Genomic DNA, 18325 nt, shown 5'->3' with positions numbered 1-18325 from the left:
TTAATCTAATATAAATGCAGATGTAGGGCAGTTGTCGAGGCCACGTGGCCTCCATCTGCCTGAACTGCGGGGGGCGGCACTTCTCTTTCAGCCGCCCTCCCCCAAAGTCCTTCGCGCAACTGATAAACTGGTCGCACTTGTTGGTCCCAGCCCCTTTGAAGCCCATGCCTCTGACGAACGCCCAACTTCGGGCGGAGATCGATCGACTCACCCAAGCGATGGCGGACCGCTCGAAGGTCCCCAGCCATCTGCCCAAGTTCACGGGGAAGCGAGGGGAAGACGTCAGGGAGTGGCTCTTTCATGTGGAGAACGCGTGCCGAATCAACGGCGTCGCGATCGAAGACGCGAGCACACGCCTTCCAGGCATCGCTGGATCAGCGATGGAGAAGCCGGCATCCGGCTGGTTTCTCCACTGGTCGTCGACGACCCGAAACGAGGAGCACACGTGGGGGGTTTTCTGTGAGCATGTGCTCCACCATTTTGAGGCGCTGAACTACCAGTCGGTACTCCGCGAGAGGCTTCAACGCCTCAAGCAAACAGCGGACATCGAGACGCACAACGGCGATTACTCAGCACTCATCTTCCTCGTGGAAGGTATGAGCGTGCTCGACCAAGTCTTGAACTACGCGAGACGGGCTCAATCCCCGGACGCGCAGCTACGTCAAGCACGAGAACCCCGAGACGCTGAGCGACGCCATGGATCTGGCGGTCAAGTACGAGGTAACCCACTTCGTGGAAGAGGTGCGCGAACGTCAAGTTCACCAAGCCAAGACGAAGGAGCGGAGCGACAACGATACACGCCAAGACAAGCGCTCGAAAGGGAAGCCCTTCCGCGGGAAAGGCCGCTTCAAGCCGAGATCGAAACCCAGACGCTCGGATGACAAGACGTGTTTCTTCTGCAAGAAGCCCGGCCACATCAAGGCCGATTGTTTCGCTTGGAAGAGGGAACATGCCAAGCAGGGAAACGACAAACCGCGTCAGTGAATGAGGGTCCTGGCGTGGTCGAGAAGGTAGCCGGAACAGTTAAGCTTGATAATATCAGCCTTAACCTTCTGTGCGAAAACCCTCTGGTGTGCAAATCGCGTCCACTGTTCATCGTATCGGGAGAAATCACCGTGAACAACACGCGCATCAAGACACATAGCATGTTGCTCGATAGTGGTGCTACCACCATCTACGTGTCGAGAAGATGGGTCAACGAGCACCGGCTCAAGACCACCAAGTTCAAAGACAAGAACATCCGTGTCAAACTTGGAGATAATCAAATCATCGAACTGCACCGCAAGTGTTGCTACTAAACACCGTAATAGCGGGATTAGACAAGGCGTACGAGTGCGTCGCCGTCGTCTATAATATCCCCGACGAGTTTGACTGCATCCTAGGAATTCCATTCTTCGAGGATATGTAGCCAAACGTGAACTGGAGAAATCACAAGATCCAAGGAACCACAGCTGAGACTCAGCGAGCCACGCGAGCAAGTGAGGTCGGCGTACCGATCGAGGAAAGCGGACCGGTGAATGCCTCCGGACTTCGGAGATCTGTCGAGGCGAAAGGCCTGTCGGCGAAAAGACCCGATTCCTGTCGAGGCGCCGCGCTGGAAACGGATGTGAAGTCACCAGCCAACCTTGTTCGTGAAGCTGCGTTGAGTAGCGCCCCAAGTGTTGTTTGCGAACAACAAGAAGAAGCTTCAGTCGGCGGAGGTCCGACGCTAGAAGATGGCGAGAGGTCGTCTTCAAATAAGGACGGAGTGCTTCCAGAAAGCAGCAACGTCCGGGGCAAAGACACCATCGTAGACAAGATGTTCACGATGGGTGTTGTAGATGAAAGCGGTGTGCAGACCAAATTCATCACGCGAAAAAAACTTCGGAAGTTCTTGAGGATCAAGACGAAGACGCCAGAGGAACCAGACTTCATGTTGGTTCTGACGAACGACATGATCAAGAATGTCGCACGCTCGCTGGAACGGCGTGACCAACCCGACAATGTCGGAACAGCGAAGGCGCAACGTTATCTGGAAACAGATTGGGAGAGTTTCCGGTCAAACCCAGCTTTTGACCTGTTGACGGACACGGTGTTCCGTCCCGAACTCCCTGAGGGTCTTCCAGAGAAGCGAGAAATCGAGCACCGGATTGACGTGAAAGACCCAAATCTTGCTATGTATCGACAACAGTAGCGGCAGTCGCCTGAGCAACAACGCGAGATCGTGCTCTGGGTTGAAGACATGGTGAAGAAGAAACTCATCAGGCCAAGCATCAGCCCACATGCCGCGTCGACGTTCTGTGTCCGGAAGCCAGTCGGATGGCGGATTGTTCATGACTCGGTACTTGAATCCAACACAATTCGCCAAAGTATCCCGATGACAAGGAAAGAAGACATCCTGGACGCCATGGCGGGAGCATACTGGCTTTCGACGATGGATTTGATGTCAGCGTATTACCAAGTCCGCATGCGAGAGGAAGACATCAAGTTCACGGCATTTCAAGCGCCAAACGGACTCTGGGAATATCTTGTGCTACCCATGGGAGTCTGTAATGCGCCAGCAACAATGCATCGCTTGACTTCGAAAATGTTTCGTGGGATGGAGAACACGAAGTCGTTCTACGACGACATTTACATCTTCACGAAGTCGCCGCGTATCGAAGAGCACTTGGAAGCGCTCCGAAAGACGTTGGGCATCTTACGCGACAATAAGCTGTACGTCAAGCTCTCGAAGTGTGTCTTCTGCGCAGACGAGATTCCTTGCCTTGGAGATTTCGTCGGACGGAATGGTGTACGCATGGATCCCGACAAGGTACAGACCATCAAGGACTGGCCCGTACCGAGAACGCAAGAGGAGCTTCACAGCTTCCTTGGCTTAGCTGGTTACGTTCAGCGCTTCTGCCCTGCCTTCGCTACGCTGACAGCAAGCATGTTCAATCTCTTCAAGAAGAAAACCAAGCGCAATGCGAAGATTCACTTCGACGACGAGCAGTTGAAGAATTTCAAGGAGCTGAAGCGACGGCTTTGCAACCCACCGGTATTACATCTGCCAGACTTCACCTTGCCCATGCATCTCCGCACAGACGCTAGCAAGTTTGCTGTCGGAGGAGTCTTGTTTCAAGTCGTCGACGGTGTAGAGCGGCCGATCGCTTACACCAGCAGGAAGATGAAGTCAGCAGAGCTGAACTATCCGACGCAGCAGCAGGAACTCTTAGCCATTGTTCATACTCTTGCTGCTTTCCGGATATACTGCTTGGACAAACCACCGATCGTCGAGACGGATCACAAGAGTCTCGAAGAACTCTTTACCCAAAAGATGGCAAATCGTCGTCTTGCGCGATGGTATGACATCCTCGCCGAGTACCAGCCCACGTTCTCCTATCTACCAGGCGCGAAGAACGGTATTGCAGATGCCTTGAGCAGACGACCAGACTTGCAGCCAGATACGAAGTTCTTCCATGACTTAAGCGTCACCAGCTTCGACGACACCTCATTCCAGCTGGAGATGACGGAAGTAACAACGGATGGCGATCTGGTCAAGGATATCAAAGCAGAGTACGCGAAAGACCGCGAGATCCGAGCGATCTTGGCAGCAATCAACGATCGTGCAGAATCGGAGAAACACCGGAAATTCAAGCAGCAGCGGAAGAAGTACAGGCATTACATCGAAGCAAAGGACCTGTTGTGGTATCAATCTCCAGTGGATGATGCTCCTCCGCTCGTAGTCCCGAACTCGCTGAAGCTTCGTCAACGTATCATCGGCGAATGCCACGAGTCCAACTACGGCGGCCACCCCGGTGCAGAGCGTACGTATTCAACGCTAGCACGAAATTGGTACTGGTCCAAGATGTTCAAGTCGATCCAAAAGTACATTGCAGACTGTGAGCCATGTCGACGAAACAAGCCGCGGTTGACGAAACCACCAGGACTGCTAGAACCACTCCGCATCCCAGATGAAAGATGGCGTTCCATCTCCATGGGCTTCATCACAGATCTACCACTCACGATGAGCAAAGTAGACTCGATCTGGGTAGTTGTCGACTGCTTGACCAAGAGATGCCACTTCGTGCCGATCACGAAAACGGTAACAGCAGAAGGTGTAGCTCGCTTGTTCATCGACCACATCTGGCGACATCACGGAATGCCAACAAGCATCGTATCCGATCGAGATCGCAAGTTCGCGTCTGCCTTCTGGCAGCACGTTTTCAAGTCCATCGGAACGACGCTGAACATGACCGTAGCTCATCGCGCGCAAGGTGACGGCCAGACCGAACGAATGAATCGGACGCTGGAGGAATACCTTCGCAGTTTTGTCGGGCCTCAGCAGGACGACTGCGATCCTCACCTCGCTAACGCAGAGTTTGCGGTTAAGTCGACCGTGAATGCGAGCACGAAGATGTCTCCCTTCGAAGCCGACCTAGGGTATATTCCCTTGAACCCTCTCCAATTGTCCGCGGAGAAACTGAAGGGGATACCCACCAGCAAACGTGGAGCCGAATTCCGAGGGAAACAGGCCGCAATACTCTCGCGATGTCGTGAAGCTCTGGCACAAGCCCAAGAACGGATGAAAGACGTATACGACCACAACCGGCACGAGCAAGAATTCCAGGTCAGCGATCATGTGTACCTGAGCACGCAGAATTTGGACCCGAAACACACAGGGTTGCCAAATTCATCGAAGTTGGGGCCGAAGTGGATTGGACCTTACAGCGTTGTCCGCCGCATCCACAACCATGCCTACGAGCTGAACAGCCAGTCCGGTAACAAGCGCCATCCGGTCTTCAACACGTCGGCGTTGAAGCCTTACCACATGCCAACTCGACTCTCCAGACCCAAGGACGTCGTACCCGCGGATGGCAGCATCGGGCAGCTCGTAAACCGGTTACTTGGGAAAAGAACGCGGAAACGACGCACCCAATTATTGTGGAGTGGGTGGGTGAAGATGAACTAACATGGGAGCCCATTGAAAATTTGGGGCAGATCCCAGACTTAATTTCAGCATTTGAGAACGAGAGGAGAAACAACCGTCGAAAACGAAAGAAGCGAACTTGAAACCACGAATCAAGCATTACATCAAAACTGCTCCTGTAGTGGGTCTAACTTGACTCACTACTTTAGCTTACACGTTGCGCAACGTGTATGAGGAAGCGTAAGTACTTAGTAATTACTTCGGTTAATTATATTTGAATACACAAATATAAGTTAAGTAAGAAAGGATTCCAAGTGACTTAGATTAGGTAAAATGAGAACTGTATTGCTTGTAAATTGATCTTCCTCTAAAATCTGCTAAAAACTGTTTATCATCTATGAAAGGGTTGACAGCGGCTGGCTGTCAGAGCCCCGCTAATATGCATGACTCTGATTGGTAGAAAGATGCTGCTTTCTACCAATAGGATCTTTGGGTATGTGTGGACCACTCACTGTGGTGGTCCACTTCAATGTATCCATTGGTGTGTCTTACACCAAGGCGAGGAAGTATCTAAAACTTTTAACAGATAACCTATCTGTTAAATTCACAAGTGGCTTGTAGCCACTTGTGCGTGTAACCCCGTTACGCCATCCCCCCCCTTAAGGTTAGACGCGCGGGGTCCCCGCACGTCAATCTTTTGGAATTGACCATTCGTCAATTCTCCGCGTTTGGAGAAGAAATCCGCGCTCATTCAACGATGAGCGCGCCACGAAAGACCTCGAAGTCGGTGGGGAGTCATCTCTCCATCGACGACTACTTCGAACGCCAGAAGGCGAAGTACGGTGACGTCGTCGACTTCGACGACGACGATGAAGACATGGAGGGCGAGGATGACTCGCCCTCAAAGCGTAAAGACTCAGTGTCGAGTGAATCGCTCGACCCTCACGCCAAGAACGTTCGCCCGCGTGAAGGGGACGAATCGGACGCTTCGAGTTCGAAGCGTTCGCGTACTGAGAGCGATACCCCACTCGCTTCTGCTGGGGCTCTCAGTACTCCGCGCGCTGCTGCTGCAGCGCGTGATGTTAAAGCTCAAGGCTCTCCGCGCGCTGCGCCTGCAGCGCGCGATCCATGGATGCCGTCCGCGTCCGAGATCGCGGACCGGTTTGGGAACTCGGTACCTCCGAATGAGGTGCCGCTGTACGTATGCAGCGCCATCAAAGATGACGCTGTGGCTGCCGAGCTGCACTTTGATGCGGAAACGCATCAAAGGCGCGATTACTACATCGGACTCTTTCATGAGCTCCGATGGTTTCAAAGCAAGAAGACCTCTTCTCGCAGCAAAGTGCCCGAATGGCAGGCACTTTGTCAAAGCTGGAACGCCTTTGTTGAAAACTTCAACAAGAGGCCGAGTGCTTACCGTGATCGGATTAAGCAAGCGCGTGATCGCTTCGAGACGTACTCGAAGCGTGGAAAGCTGGAGCAACTTCATGTTGCTGCTGAGGAGGCGAATGTGCCGTGCGCTGTGCCCGAGGGCTTTCAGTGCACGAAGTGCTTCCCAGGCGCGGTCCGCTTGAGCGACCGCGACCTGAACGGGTACACGTCGTTCCGTGTGCCCGAGAGTCTCAAAGAGCTCCGTGCTAAGTTTTTAGCACGTGAGGGTTCGGGCGCTGGCGATGATCGCAGCGCTCGTGTTACTTCCGCTGTGCCAGCGCGTACTGCTCCTCGTACGCCCTCACCATTTCCGGAACGTCCTCCAGCAAGACGTTCCGCGGCTCTATGTATCTCGATGGGGAGGAAATCCTCTCCAACGAATACGAAAACGAGCCCCTTGAGGGTTCGTTTTCGGGATACTATGGTCAACAATCCGCTCAACAATCCAGCGGGTTGAGCCGCGGGCGTCACGGATCGGCGGTGGCGGGGGTGGGAACACGCCCCGGGTATGATCAGCCCCGGGCTGACCAGTATGCGCCTCTCCACGACCGGGTGACCGCCGTGGAGCGTTTGCAGGGCGCTGAGTGCGCCGCCCTGAAGCAGGAGCTGGCGAACCAGAAGGCCCAAGTCGCGGCGGTCTCGCAGACCGCCTCGAATATCCAGGTCGAGCTGGGGACCCAGATGAAGGGGTTGCTCCAGCGCGTCCGCGCGCTGGAGGAGAGGCTGCTCGTCGCCGAGGCCAAGTCCTCCGCTTCTGCCTCGGCTCCTGCCGAGGCTTCGGGTCAGCCGAGCTAGATGGCTCGTGCTGCCGGTATGGCTTCAGCCGTCCGACGTAAAAGGTCGGATGGAGGCGCATGCTAGACGGTATGTCTAGCGTGTATGCGTTGCCGTGCCGTGCCAACACAGTGAACGGCCCGATGAAGCGCGAACAAGCTTGCTTGCTCCGAAATCCGAAACTGCATGTCTAGGCAGGTTTTGTGTAGCTAACAAAACTAATGAACCAACTTTAAATTCATTTGTGTTGCCTCTGCCCGCATTGTCTGCGTTCAGCTTCTGTTGATCAACAGAAGCTGCTATTGTGTCTTGGACAAACCGAATCACGGCTTGTCTTTTGGTGATGAAACTGATTGCATCCGAGCTGAAGTCATTCAGCTCGCTCTCCGCTAGAGGCCCGGCCTCTGCGTGGTTCTTTGCGGTGTCTGCGCCCTGCGCAGACCCGTGGTCGTTGGCCTTGTTGTTGGGGGAGTCTGCGCCCTGCGCAGACTCATGTGGTTTGTCCATTGTTGCAGCTGACACTGTGCAAGTGTCAGCGGTTTTCTGCGGCTGCTGTATTGCAGTCGTAGATCCTCCCCCACTTAAAGTGGGAGCCATCACTCCGAGTAAACGCGGTAGGCGTGGATGCCGCATGGCATTCACGTAGAACGGTGTATGCCCGGTCGAGGCATGCACTGAGTTGTTGATGGCAAACTCTGCCATCGATAAGCACTCGCTCCAGTATTGGAACGAGTGAGCGTAGCTCTTCAACATATCGACGAACACGCGATTCACGCGCTCGGTTTGACCGTCCGTCTGCGGATGATCCGCAGTCGACATGGAAAGCTGGCTCCCAAGAAGTGTAAACACTTCTTGCCACAGGTGCGCTGTGAAGCGCGGGTCTCTGTCCGACACGATGTCGGACGGCATGCCATGGTGTTTGAACACCATGTCGACGAGCAGACGGGCCGTCTGCTTCGCGGTCACCTCTGCTGGCACCGCAGCAAGATGTACCATATTGCTGAAGCGGTCTACAAAGACCACAACACCGGTGTTCCCTCCGCTATCCGGGGGAAGACCAAAGATGAAGTCCAAGACATGGACTTCCAACACTCCGACGGAGTCGGTAGTGATTGCAGTGGAGCCTGCGCGAATGGCGCAGGCTTTACGCGTTGGCATACCTCGCAAGCACGGATGTACTTGCGCACCCACTTATACTGGTGCTGCCAGTAGAAGTCGCGCGTGAGAAGGACGTATGTCTTCTCACGTCCGAGATGTCCCGCAGTCGGGGCATCGTGATACTCGTACATGATCCTGAGTCGCAGGCCATGGTCATTTGGCACGACAACGCGATCCGCGTTGTTGTCGACTGCATTGTAAAGCAGTAGTCCGTCGTGCACACGAAAGCGGTGTGCACGCGCTCGAAGGTGCTTGGGCAGCTTCTGACGGGACTTATCAGAAGGCGCTGTGCCATAGGCCAGCAAGAGCTTCGCGTCCGCGTCGTGCGCGTACGCGGCCTTCACATCATCCAACAGAGATGATGTGGGTTTGCTCGATCGTATGTCGTCAATGGCATTGACGTCAACAGCTTCTGCATAGTCCGGCCGACGTGATAACGCGTCGGCCACTACATTCAATCTTCCGGGTTTATATTCGACCCGGAAGTTATACTCCGCAAAGAATGAGAGCCATCTCGCCATTCTTTGTGATATGTGTGGCGACTTCACTGCGGTGCGCAGTGATGCATGGTCGGTGTAGACCACAAACGGTCTACTTCCAAGCAAATACACTCGGGACTTTGCGAGTGCGTACTTCATGGCAAGGAGTTCCTTGTCATGCACCGGATAGTTGCGCTCAGCTGGCTTCAGCTGACGCGATTGGTAGTAGACGACACGATCACGGCCCTCGTGATCGTGCTGCATCAATGCGCATCCGATTGCAAAGTCGGATGCGTCACATACGACGTGAAATGGACGATCTTGGTCAGCTACTGCCAAGATCGGTGCCTCAATCAAGCCCCGCTTGACTGCATCGAATGCCTTTGGCAATCGGGTGTCCAATTCCACACAGCTTCTTTCTTAAGAAGCTGTGACAGCAAGCGGATCTTGCCTGCATAGTCCTCCACGTACTTGCACAAGTACGTGGCCAAGGAACTGCCTCAGTTCCTTGACATGAAGGCGTTGGCCATTCATTGATCACTCTGACCTTTTCCGGGTCAGGGCGAACACCATTCTTCCCTACGAGACACCCGATGACGGGTATCTCGCTTGCCCCGAAGATACACTTCTTCAGGTTCGCGTAGAGCTTATGCTTTCGCATAAGCTCAAGTAGTTCCGGAGATGCACCCTGTGCATCTCTACGTCGTCTTTCCGCCCACAGCCCGGCTGTGGATGAATACATCATCGAAGTAGCTCGGTGCGAAGTCGCGCACCGAGCGCAACAAGTGCGTCACGCACCTGTTGAAAGTCGCAGGGGCATTCTTAAGCCCCTGTTGCATTACTAGCCATTCCCAGAGCATGCCGCTTGGCGTGCTCACTGCCGTGAGAGGGATATCGCTCTCACGCATTAGGATTTGATAAAATCCATCTCGCAAGTCGAGAGCACTGTAAACGGTGCTCCCGGCCATCGAATCGATGATAACATCTTTTCGTGGTATCGGCGTCTGCGCCGGTACCGTCGCATCGTTCAGCTTGTTGTAGGCATGAACGATGCGCCATCCGCCCTGTGGCTTCTTGACACAGAACGTCGGAGCACTGTGCGGGGACTTTGATTCCCGCACTTGTCCTGCTTTACGACGACTTTCAAAGAAGTCGTCGATCGCTTTCACTTGCTCTCGCGGCAGTGGCCACTGCCGCGTGACACAGTACTTCGTGCCCGGCACGAGATCAATCTCGTGCTGAATGCCCTTATCCTGCGGAAGCTCCGCAGGAATGTCTTCCGGGAGTACGTCTTTGTACTCCCTCAACAATTTGTAATAGGGACTCGACTTCAGCGAGTCCCAACCTTGTTCCTCGAAGCGCTCTCGCTTCGCCTTCGCACTGAGAGTGTCTTCACTCTCAGTGGTACTTCCATGAAGAGCTGCCTCAGCTCTTCGCTCTCGCTCGCCGTTCTTTCGCTGTCCGAAAGAACGCAGACTTGTTCGATGCGTCCATCGTGCAAGTCGCGCGTGAAGCGCTTCCAGCTCATGGCTGGAAGCGAAGTCAACTCCGACGCCGTCGTCGGAGGACTAGCGAGTTCCATGTCACGATACTGGAATCCAGTATCGGTGCGCGTCAAGACGCTTAGCGTCTTGACATTCGGCGTCACCGCCGCAGTCTGCCCAGCAGGCTGCTCTTGTTGCGTCTCGGTCCCGGACCGAGACTTGCGCAGCGTTTTCCGCTTGCGCCGTCTTCTTGTTGTGCAGAGCCCGGCTCCGCACAGTTGTTCTTCTGGTCCAGGCCCGGCCGTGGACAGTCGTTCGCCGGCGGACCCTGTCCGCGGGCGCGCGGTATCAAGCCCGGCTTGACCGCATTTTCCTTCGTGCAGCCCGGCTGCACGGAAATGTGTTCCTTCGCCGGCAGACCCTGTCTGCGGGCGCGCGATATCAAGCCCGACTTGATCGCATGGCGCTTCGTCGTGCAGCCCGGCTGCACGACAGCATGCAAATTGCGTCAGTGCGGTACGTTTGCAACCGTCCGCACTGTTTGCAGCGTCAACTCCCGGAGTTGACACGCCTTCGTCACCTCGATGCCATTCATTGGCGGAGTCCCTCATGACCGAGGGTGCGTCGGCTCCCGGAGCCGACGCGTCGTTGTCGACCTGACCGCTTCGGGTCAGGGACTGTCCCTTACACGCTTGAACGCGGGTGTTGGTTCCCGGAACCAACACATCTTTTTCTTCCGACGTCGGCAGCATTGCCGACGTTGGTCTCACTTGTGCGCGCCCTCGCGCACTTCTTGGGCACTCCGGGACAGCAGCATAAAGCGCTGTCTCGACTGGTGAGCCGCGCGCACCTGCTGGTGCGCGCGCTGCGGTAACAGGGCCATCGCTCTCTGTTCCGCTGTCGCGTCCGAAGCGCACGAGCGTGCGCTTCTTCCAGTCTATCACCGGATCATACCGTGCAAGCCACGGCATGCCCATAACAACGTCGAACTTATCGTCCAGGTCCAGGACGATAAAGTGTTCGACAAAAACTTGTTGTTTGTACGAGAAGCGCACGTTCACGACGCGCTTCTCGGTTTTTACGATGGCACCTGTTGCCAATCGTACCTCCAGAAGACTTCGAGGTGTATCTACCTCCTCGAAGTCAAGTCTTGACAGGCTTCGTAGTCGAACAAAGTTGTTCGACGCGCCTGAATCTACCAAAGCTCGAAGAGAGTCACTCGCTCTCTTCGAGTAAACCTTCAAGATGACTAGGTTTGGCCTGTCATCTTGTTTCTTGCAGTGAGAGCTGGTCTCACTGGGGGCTGCAGTCCTCAGTGTCGCGTGCCCGATGTCGGCACGCGCGACTGCATTACCAGTTGGGCGCCCCGCGCCTACTGGATGTTCACGTTTTTTGTTGGTCCGCGGCAATGCCTAGCATCGCCACGACGGCCACCTCCAGGGTGGTAACCAGCAGTTGTTGCATTCGAGAGGTCCATTGGTTCTGGACCTCCCGGCCTCGCTACCGGGCGCGGTTGCGGCCTCGGTACGTTCACATGCAGTTTAGCCTGCCGCAGGCTAAACTCTTCTTGCATGGCAAGAGTGATCGCAGCTTCGAGAGTACTCTGGTACTCTCGGAAGAGATAGGTCTTCACAGGCCCATCGCTAAGCCCTTTCATGAACGTGACGACCTGGGTCGCCTCGTCAATCGGGTTAGTCACGCTATTTGATACCAAATATCGTGCGCGCTGCGCGTAAGCATGGACGTCATGCTTACCCTGCTGAAGGTCGAGGAACTCCGCCCTCGACCGGAACTCGTTTTGCGGGGGATCAAACGCTTGTTTGAGCTCCTCTTCGAACACTTCGTACGTGCTGAAGCACGTAGGATCGGAGAGTCGGCGTCCATACGCCCAACTCCTCGCGCGTCCGCCAAGGCAGGACATGGCGAACGCGACCTTCGACAGCGGGTCGACGATGCGTCGAGCCGCTATGGCTGTGTCGAGCTCGACAAGCCATCGGAGGAGAGGCTCGCCCTCTCTTCCCTCGTAATTGCTTACGCTCAACTTTAATGGTTGAGCACGCGGTGTCGTCCCTGACGACGCCGTCACTGAGGAAGCAGCGTCACGCTGCTCCTCCATGATGAATCCCAGAGCAACACCATGTTGCTCCGTCGGCGATAGCGTACGCAGCATTGTAGCTATCGCCGCTTCTCCAATGACTGTTGACAGTCGTTGGAGGGCCTCCCACTCTGGGTCAGACAGGTGGGGGCAGTCAGCGCGTGCAACATGCGTTGCAGGCGTGTTGGAGCTCTCCATGGGCACCTCCGTGCTCATGTGGTTCTCGGCTCCGCGTTCGTACACCGCGTACGAACGTCAAGCAGTCGGTCGTTGGACGGACTACAAATTGCTACCAGGTGTAGTGGGTCTAACTTGACTCACTACTTTAGCTTACACGTTGCGCAACGTGTATGAGGAAGCGTAAGTACTTAGTAATTACTTAGGTTAATTATATTTGAATACACAAATGTAAGTTAAGTAAGAAAGGATTCCAAGTGACTTAGATTAGGTAAAATGAGAACTGTATTGCTTGTAAATTGATCTTCCTCTAAAATCTGCTAAAAACTGTTTATCATCTATGAAAGGGTTGACAGCGGCTGGCTGTCAGAGCCCCGCTAATATGCATGTCTCTGATTGGTAGAAAGATGCTGCTTTCTACCAATAGGATCTTTGGGTATGTGTGGACCACTCACTGTGGTGGTCCACTTCAATGTATCCATCGGTGTGTCTTACACCAATGTGAGGAAGTATCCAAAACGTTTAACAGATAACCTATCTGTTAAATTCACAAGTGACTTGCAGCCACTTGTACGTGTAACCCCGTTACAAAGTATCACTGGGTTGCGTTCTCAGGAGCAACAGCTTCCGAGTCTGGACTCTGCTTCTTGGATGCTGTGCGTATGGCCTTGGCCTATTTGGGACGACCGTCTCTCGTGACCTTGGAGATGTGGGACGACTTTGAAGAACACCACACCCGCAGTATGGAGTACGGCGTTCGTCGTGGTGATGCCGTTGCGTTCTACGAATATCTTCAAGGCCTGGATATACCTCTTGATTACGATCTTCTCTTTCGCAAGCGTATCAAAGGCTCCATTCCAGACATCAATCACTTCAAGAAGTTCGTGCAGACTCTCCCACTTGGAGTGTACGTGACTTGCGCTGGTGACGACATTCTCCAACATTGTATCGTCATTGTGATTTCGTCGCCGACTGAAATCCAAGTCCTTGACGGATATGATGAAGCCAAAAGTCCGCCTTACACAGTACAAGAGTTCATGGACCAGGAGTGGATCGACAGCGTGCGCTTTATGCACTTGCTATCTCTTGCCCCGCAAGCAACATCACGTCATGGCAAGCGTCCGAATCGCAGTGAGAAGAATGCGTCCAAGCGCTTGAAGTTGGAGCTGTAACGGGGTTACACGCACAAGTGGCTACAAGCCACTTGTGAATTTAACAGATAGGTTATCTGTTAAAAGTTTTAGATACTTCCTCGCCTTGGTGTAAGACACACCAATGGATACATTGAAGTGGACCACCACAGTGAGTGGTCCACACATACCCAAAGATCCTATTGGTAGAAAGCAGCATCTTTCTACCAATCAGAGACATGCATATTAGCGGGGCTCTGACAGCCAGCCGCTGTCAACCCTTTCATAGATGATAAACAGTTTTTAGCAGATTTTAGAGGAAGATCAATTTACAAGCAATACAGTTCTCATTTTACCTAATCTAAGTCACTTGGAATCCTTTCTTACTTAACTTACATTTGTGTATTCAAATATAATTAACCTAAGTAATTACTAAGTACTTACGCTTCCTCATACACGTTGCGCAACGTGTAAGCTAAAGTAGTGAGTCAAGTTAGACCCACTACACCTGGTAGCAATATGTAGTCCGTCCAACGACCGACTGCTTGACGTTCGTACGCGGTGTACGAACGCGGAGCCGAGAACCACATGAGCACGGAGGTGCCCATGGAGAGCTCCAACACGCCTGCAACGCATGTTGCACGCGCTGACTGCCCCCACCTGTCTGACCCAGAGTGGGAGGCCCTCCAACGACTGTCAACAGTCATTGGAGAAGCGGCGATAGCTACAATGCTGCGTACGCTATCGCCGACGGAGCAACATGGTGTTGCTCTGGGATTCATCATGGAGGAGCAGCGTGACGCTGCTTCCTCAGTGACGGCGTCGTCAGGGACGACACCGCGTGCTCAACCATTAAAGTTGAGCGTAAGCAATTACGTGGGAAGAGAGGGCGAGCCTCTCCTCCGATGGCTTGTCGAGCTCGACACAGCCATAGCGGCTCGACGCATCGTCGACCCGCTGTCGAAGGTCGCGTTCGCCATGTCCTGCCTTGGCGGACGCGCGAGGAGTTGGGCGTATGGACGCCGACTCTCCGATCCTACGTGCTTCAGCACGTACGAAGTGTTCGAAGAGGAGCTCAAACAAGCGTTTGATCCCCCGCAAAACGAGTTCCGGTCGAGGGCGGAGTTCCTCGACCTTCAGCAGGGTAAGCATGACGTCCATGCTTACGCGCAGCGCGCACGATATTTGGTATCAAATAGCGTGACTAACCCGATTGACGAGGCGACCCAGGTCGTCACGTTCATGAAAGGACTTAGAGATGGGCCCGTGAAGCCTTATCTCTTCCGAGAGTACCAGAGTACTCTCGAAGCTGCAATCACGCTTACCATGCAAGAAGAGTTTAGCCTGCGGCAGGCTAAACTGCATGTGAACGTACCGAGGCCGCAACCGCGCCCGGTAGCGAGGCCGGGAGGTCCAGAACCAATGGACCTCTCGAATGCAACAACTGCTGGTTACCAGCAGCAGGGAGGTAACGTGCGATGCTTCCGTTGCGGAAGGATCGGTCACTTTGCACGGGAGTGCACAGCTCCCATGCCCCCTGGAGGTGGCCGTCGTGGCGATGCTAGGCATCGCCGCGGACCAACAAAAAACGCGAACATCCAGTAGGCGCGGGGCGCCCTACTGGTAATGCAGTCGCGCGTGCCGACATCGGGCACGCGACACTGAGGACTGCAGCCCCCAGTGAGACCAGCTCTCACTGCAAGAAACAAGATGACAGGTCGAACCTGGTCATCTTGAAGGTAACGTCGAAGAGAGCGGGAGACTCTCTTCGCGCTCTGGTAGATTCGGGCGCGTCGAACAACTTTGTTCGACTGCGGAGTTTACCGAGTCTTGACTTCGAGGAGGTACATGTACCTCGATGTCTTCTGGAAGTTCGATTGGCAACAGGTGCCATCGTGAAGACCGAGAAGCGCGTCGTGAACGTGCGCTTCTCGTACAAACAACGGGTGTTTGTCGAACAATTTATCGTCCTGGACCTGGACGATAAGTTCGACGTTGTTATGGGCATGCCGTGGCTTGCACGGCATGATCCGGTAATTGACTGGAAGAAGCGCACGCTCGGTCGCTTCGGTCGCGACTGCTGAACAGAGAGCGATGGCCCTGTTACCGCAGCGCACGCACCAGCAGGTGCGCGCGACTCACCAGTCGAGACAGCGTTTAATGCCGCTGTCGCGGAATGCCCAAGGGGTGCGCGAGGATGCGCCATGAGATCAAGCCGGGCTTGATATCGCGCGCCCGCAGACAGGGTCCGCCGGCGAACGACTGTCCACGGCCGGGCCTGGACCAGAAGAACAACTGTGCGGAGCCGGGCTCCGCACAACAAGAAGACGGCGCAAGCGGAAAACGCTGCGCAAGTCTCGGTCCGGGACCGAGACGCAACAAGAGCAGTCTTCTGGGCAGACTGCGGCGGTGACGCCGAATGTCAAGACGCTTAGCGTCTTGACGCGCACCGATACTGGATTCCAGTATCGTGAGGCGGAACTCGCTAGTCCTCCGACGATGGCGTCGGAGTTGACTTCGCTTCCAGTCATCAGCTGGAAGCGCTTCACGCGCGACTTGCACGATGGACGCATCGAGCAAGTCTGCGTTCTTTCGGACAGCGAAAGAACGGTGAGCGAGAGCGAAGAGCTGAGGCAGCTCTTCATGGGAAGTACCACTGAGAGTGAAGACACTCTCAGTGCGAAGGCGAAGCGAGAGCGCTTCGAGGAACAAGGTTGGGACTCGCTGAAGTCGAGTCCCTATTACAAATTGTTGAGGGAGTACAAAGACGTACTCCCGGAAGACATTCCTGCGGAGCTTCCGCAGGATAAGGGCATTCAGCACGAGATTGATCTCGTGCCGGGCACGAAGTACTGTGTCACGCGGCAGTGGCCACTGCCGCGAGAGCAAGTGAAAGCGATCGACGACTTCTTTGAAAGTCGTCGTAAAGCAGGACAAGTGCGGGAATCAAAGTCCCCGCACAGTGCTCCGACGTTCTGTGTCAAGAAGCCACAGGGCGGATGGCGCATCGTTCATGCCTACAACAAGCTGAACGATGCGACGGTACCGGCGCAGACGCCGATACCACGAAAAGATGTTATCATCGATTCGATGGCCGGGAGCACCGTTTACAGTGCTCTCGACTTGCGAGATGGATTTTATCAAATCCTAATGCGTGAGAGCGATATCCCTCTCACGGCAGTGAGCACGCCAAGCGGCATGCTCTGGGAATGGCTAGTAATGCAACAGGGGCTTAAGAATGCCCCTGCGACTTTCAACAGGTGCGTGACGCACTTGTTGCGCTCGGTGCGCGACTTCGCACCGAGCTACTTCGATGATGTATTCATCCACAGCCGGGCTGTGGGCGGAAAGACCGACGTAGAGATGCACAGGGTGCATCTCCGGAAACTACTTGAGCTTATGCGAAAGCATAAGCTCTACGCGAACCTGAAGAAGTGTATCTTCGGGGCAAGCGAGATACCCGTCATCGGGTGTCTCGTAGGGAAGAATGGTGTTCGCCCTGACCCGGAAAAGGTCAGAGTGATCAATGAATGGCCAACGCCTTCAAGTGTCAAGGAACTGAGGCAGTTCCTTGGCTTGGCCACGTACTTGTGCAAGTACGTGGAGGACTATGCAGGCAAGATCCGCCCGCTGTCACAGCTTCTTAAGAAAGAAGCTGTGTGGAATTGGACACCCGATTGCCAAAAGGCATTCGATGCAGTCAAGCGGGGCTTGACTGAGGCACCGATCTTGGCAGTAGCTGACCAAGATCGTCCATTTCACGTCGTATGTGACGCATCCGACTTTGCAATCGGATGCGCATTGATGCAGCACGATCACGAGGGCCGTGATCGTGTCGTCTACTACCAATCGCGTCAGCTGAAGCCAGCTGAGCGCAACTATCCGGTGCATGACAAGGAACTCCTTGCCATGAAGTACGCACTCGCAAAGTCCCGAGTGTATTTGCTTGGAAGTAGACCGTTTGTGGTCTACACCGACCATGCATCACTGCGCACCGCAGTGAAGTCGCCACACATATCACAAAGAATGGCGAGATGGCTCTCATTCTTTGCGGAGTATAACTTCCGGGTCGAATATAAACCCGGAAGATTGAATGTAGTGGCCGACGCGTTATCACGTCGGCCGGACTATGCAGAAGCTGTTGACGTCAATGCCATTGGCGCCATGCGATCGAGCAAACCCACATCATCTCTGTTGGATGACGTGAAGGCCGCGTACGCGCACGACGCGGACGCGAAGCTCTTGCTGGCCTATGGCACAGCGCCTTCTGACAAATCCCGTCAGAAGCTGCCCAAGCACCTTCGAGCGCGTGCACACCGCTTTCGTGTGCACGACGGACTACTGCTTTACAATGCAGTCGACAACAACGCGGATCGCGTTGTCGTGCCAAATGACCATGACCTGCGACTCAGGATCATGTACGAGTATCATGATGCCCCGACTGCGGGACATCTCGGACGTGAGAAGACTTACGTCCTTCTCACGCGCGACTTCTACTGGCACCACCAGTATGAGTGGGTGCGCAAGTACATCCGTGCTTGCGAGGTATGCCAACGCGTAAAGCCTGCGCCATTCGCGCAGGCTCCACTGCAATCACTACCGACTCCGTCGGAGTGTTGGATGTCCATGTCTTTGGACTTCATCTTTGGTCTTCCCCCGGATAGCGGAGGGAACACCGGTGTTGTGGTCTTTGTAGACCGCTTCAGCAA

The 18325-nt window shown here is 54.6% G+C and overlaps 1 protein-coding gene across 1 annotated transcript; it reads left to right on the top strand.

Annotated features, from left to right (window-relative positions):
* Positions 1-164: 164 nt before the first annotated feature.
* On the top strand, positions 165-13658 carry IUM83_05454 (uncharacterized protein; the record flags this gene model as incomplete). Its single annotated transcript, XM_067929592.1, has 3 exons — positions 165-741; positions 3369-3785; positions 13102-13658. The coding sequence occupies 3 exons, from the start codon at positions 165-167 to the stop codon at positions 13656-13658; spliced, it is 1551 nt and encodes a 516-aa protein (XP_067799540.1).
* Between the last annotated feature and the right edge of the window lie 4667 nt (positions 13659-18325).

Source organism: Phytophthora cinnamomi (assembly GCF_018691715.1).
Source record: "Phytophthora cinnamomi strain GKB4 chromosome Unknown Contig4, whole genome shotgun sequence".
Lineage (NCBI taxonomy): Eukaryota > Oomycota > Peronosporomycetes > Peronosporales > Peronosporaceae > Phytophthora > Phytophthora cinnamomi.
This window is presented reverse-complemented; position numbering and strand designations above follow the sequence as displayed.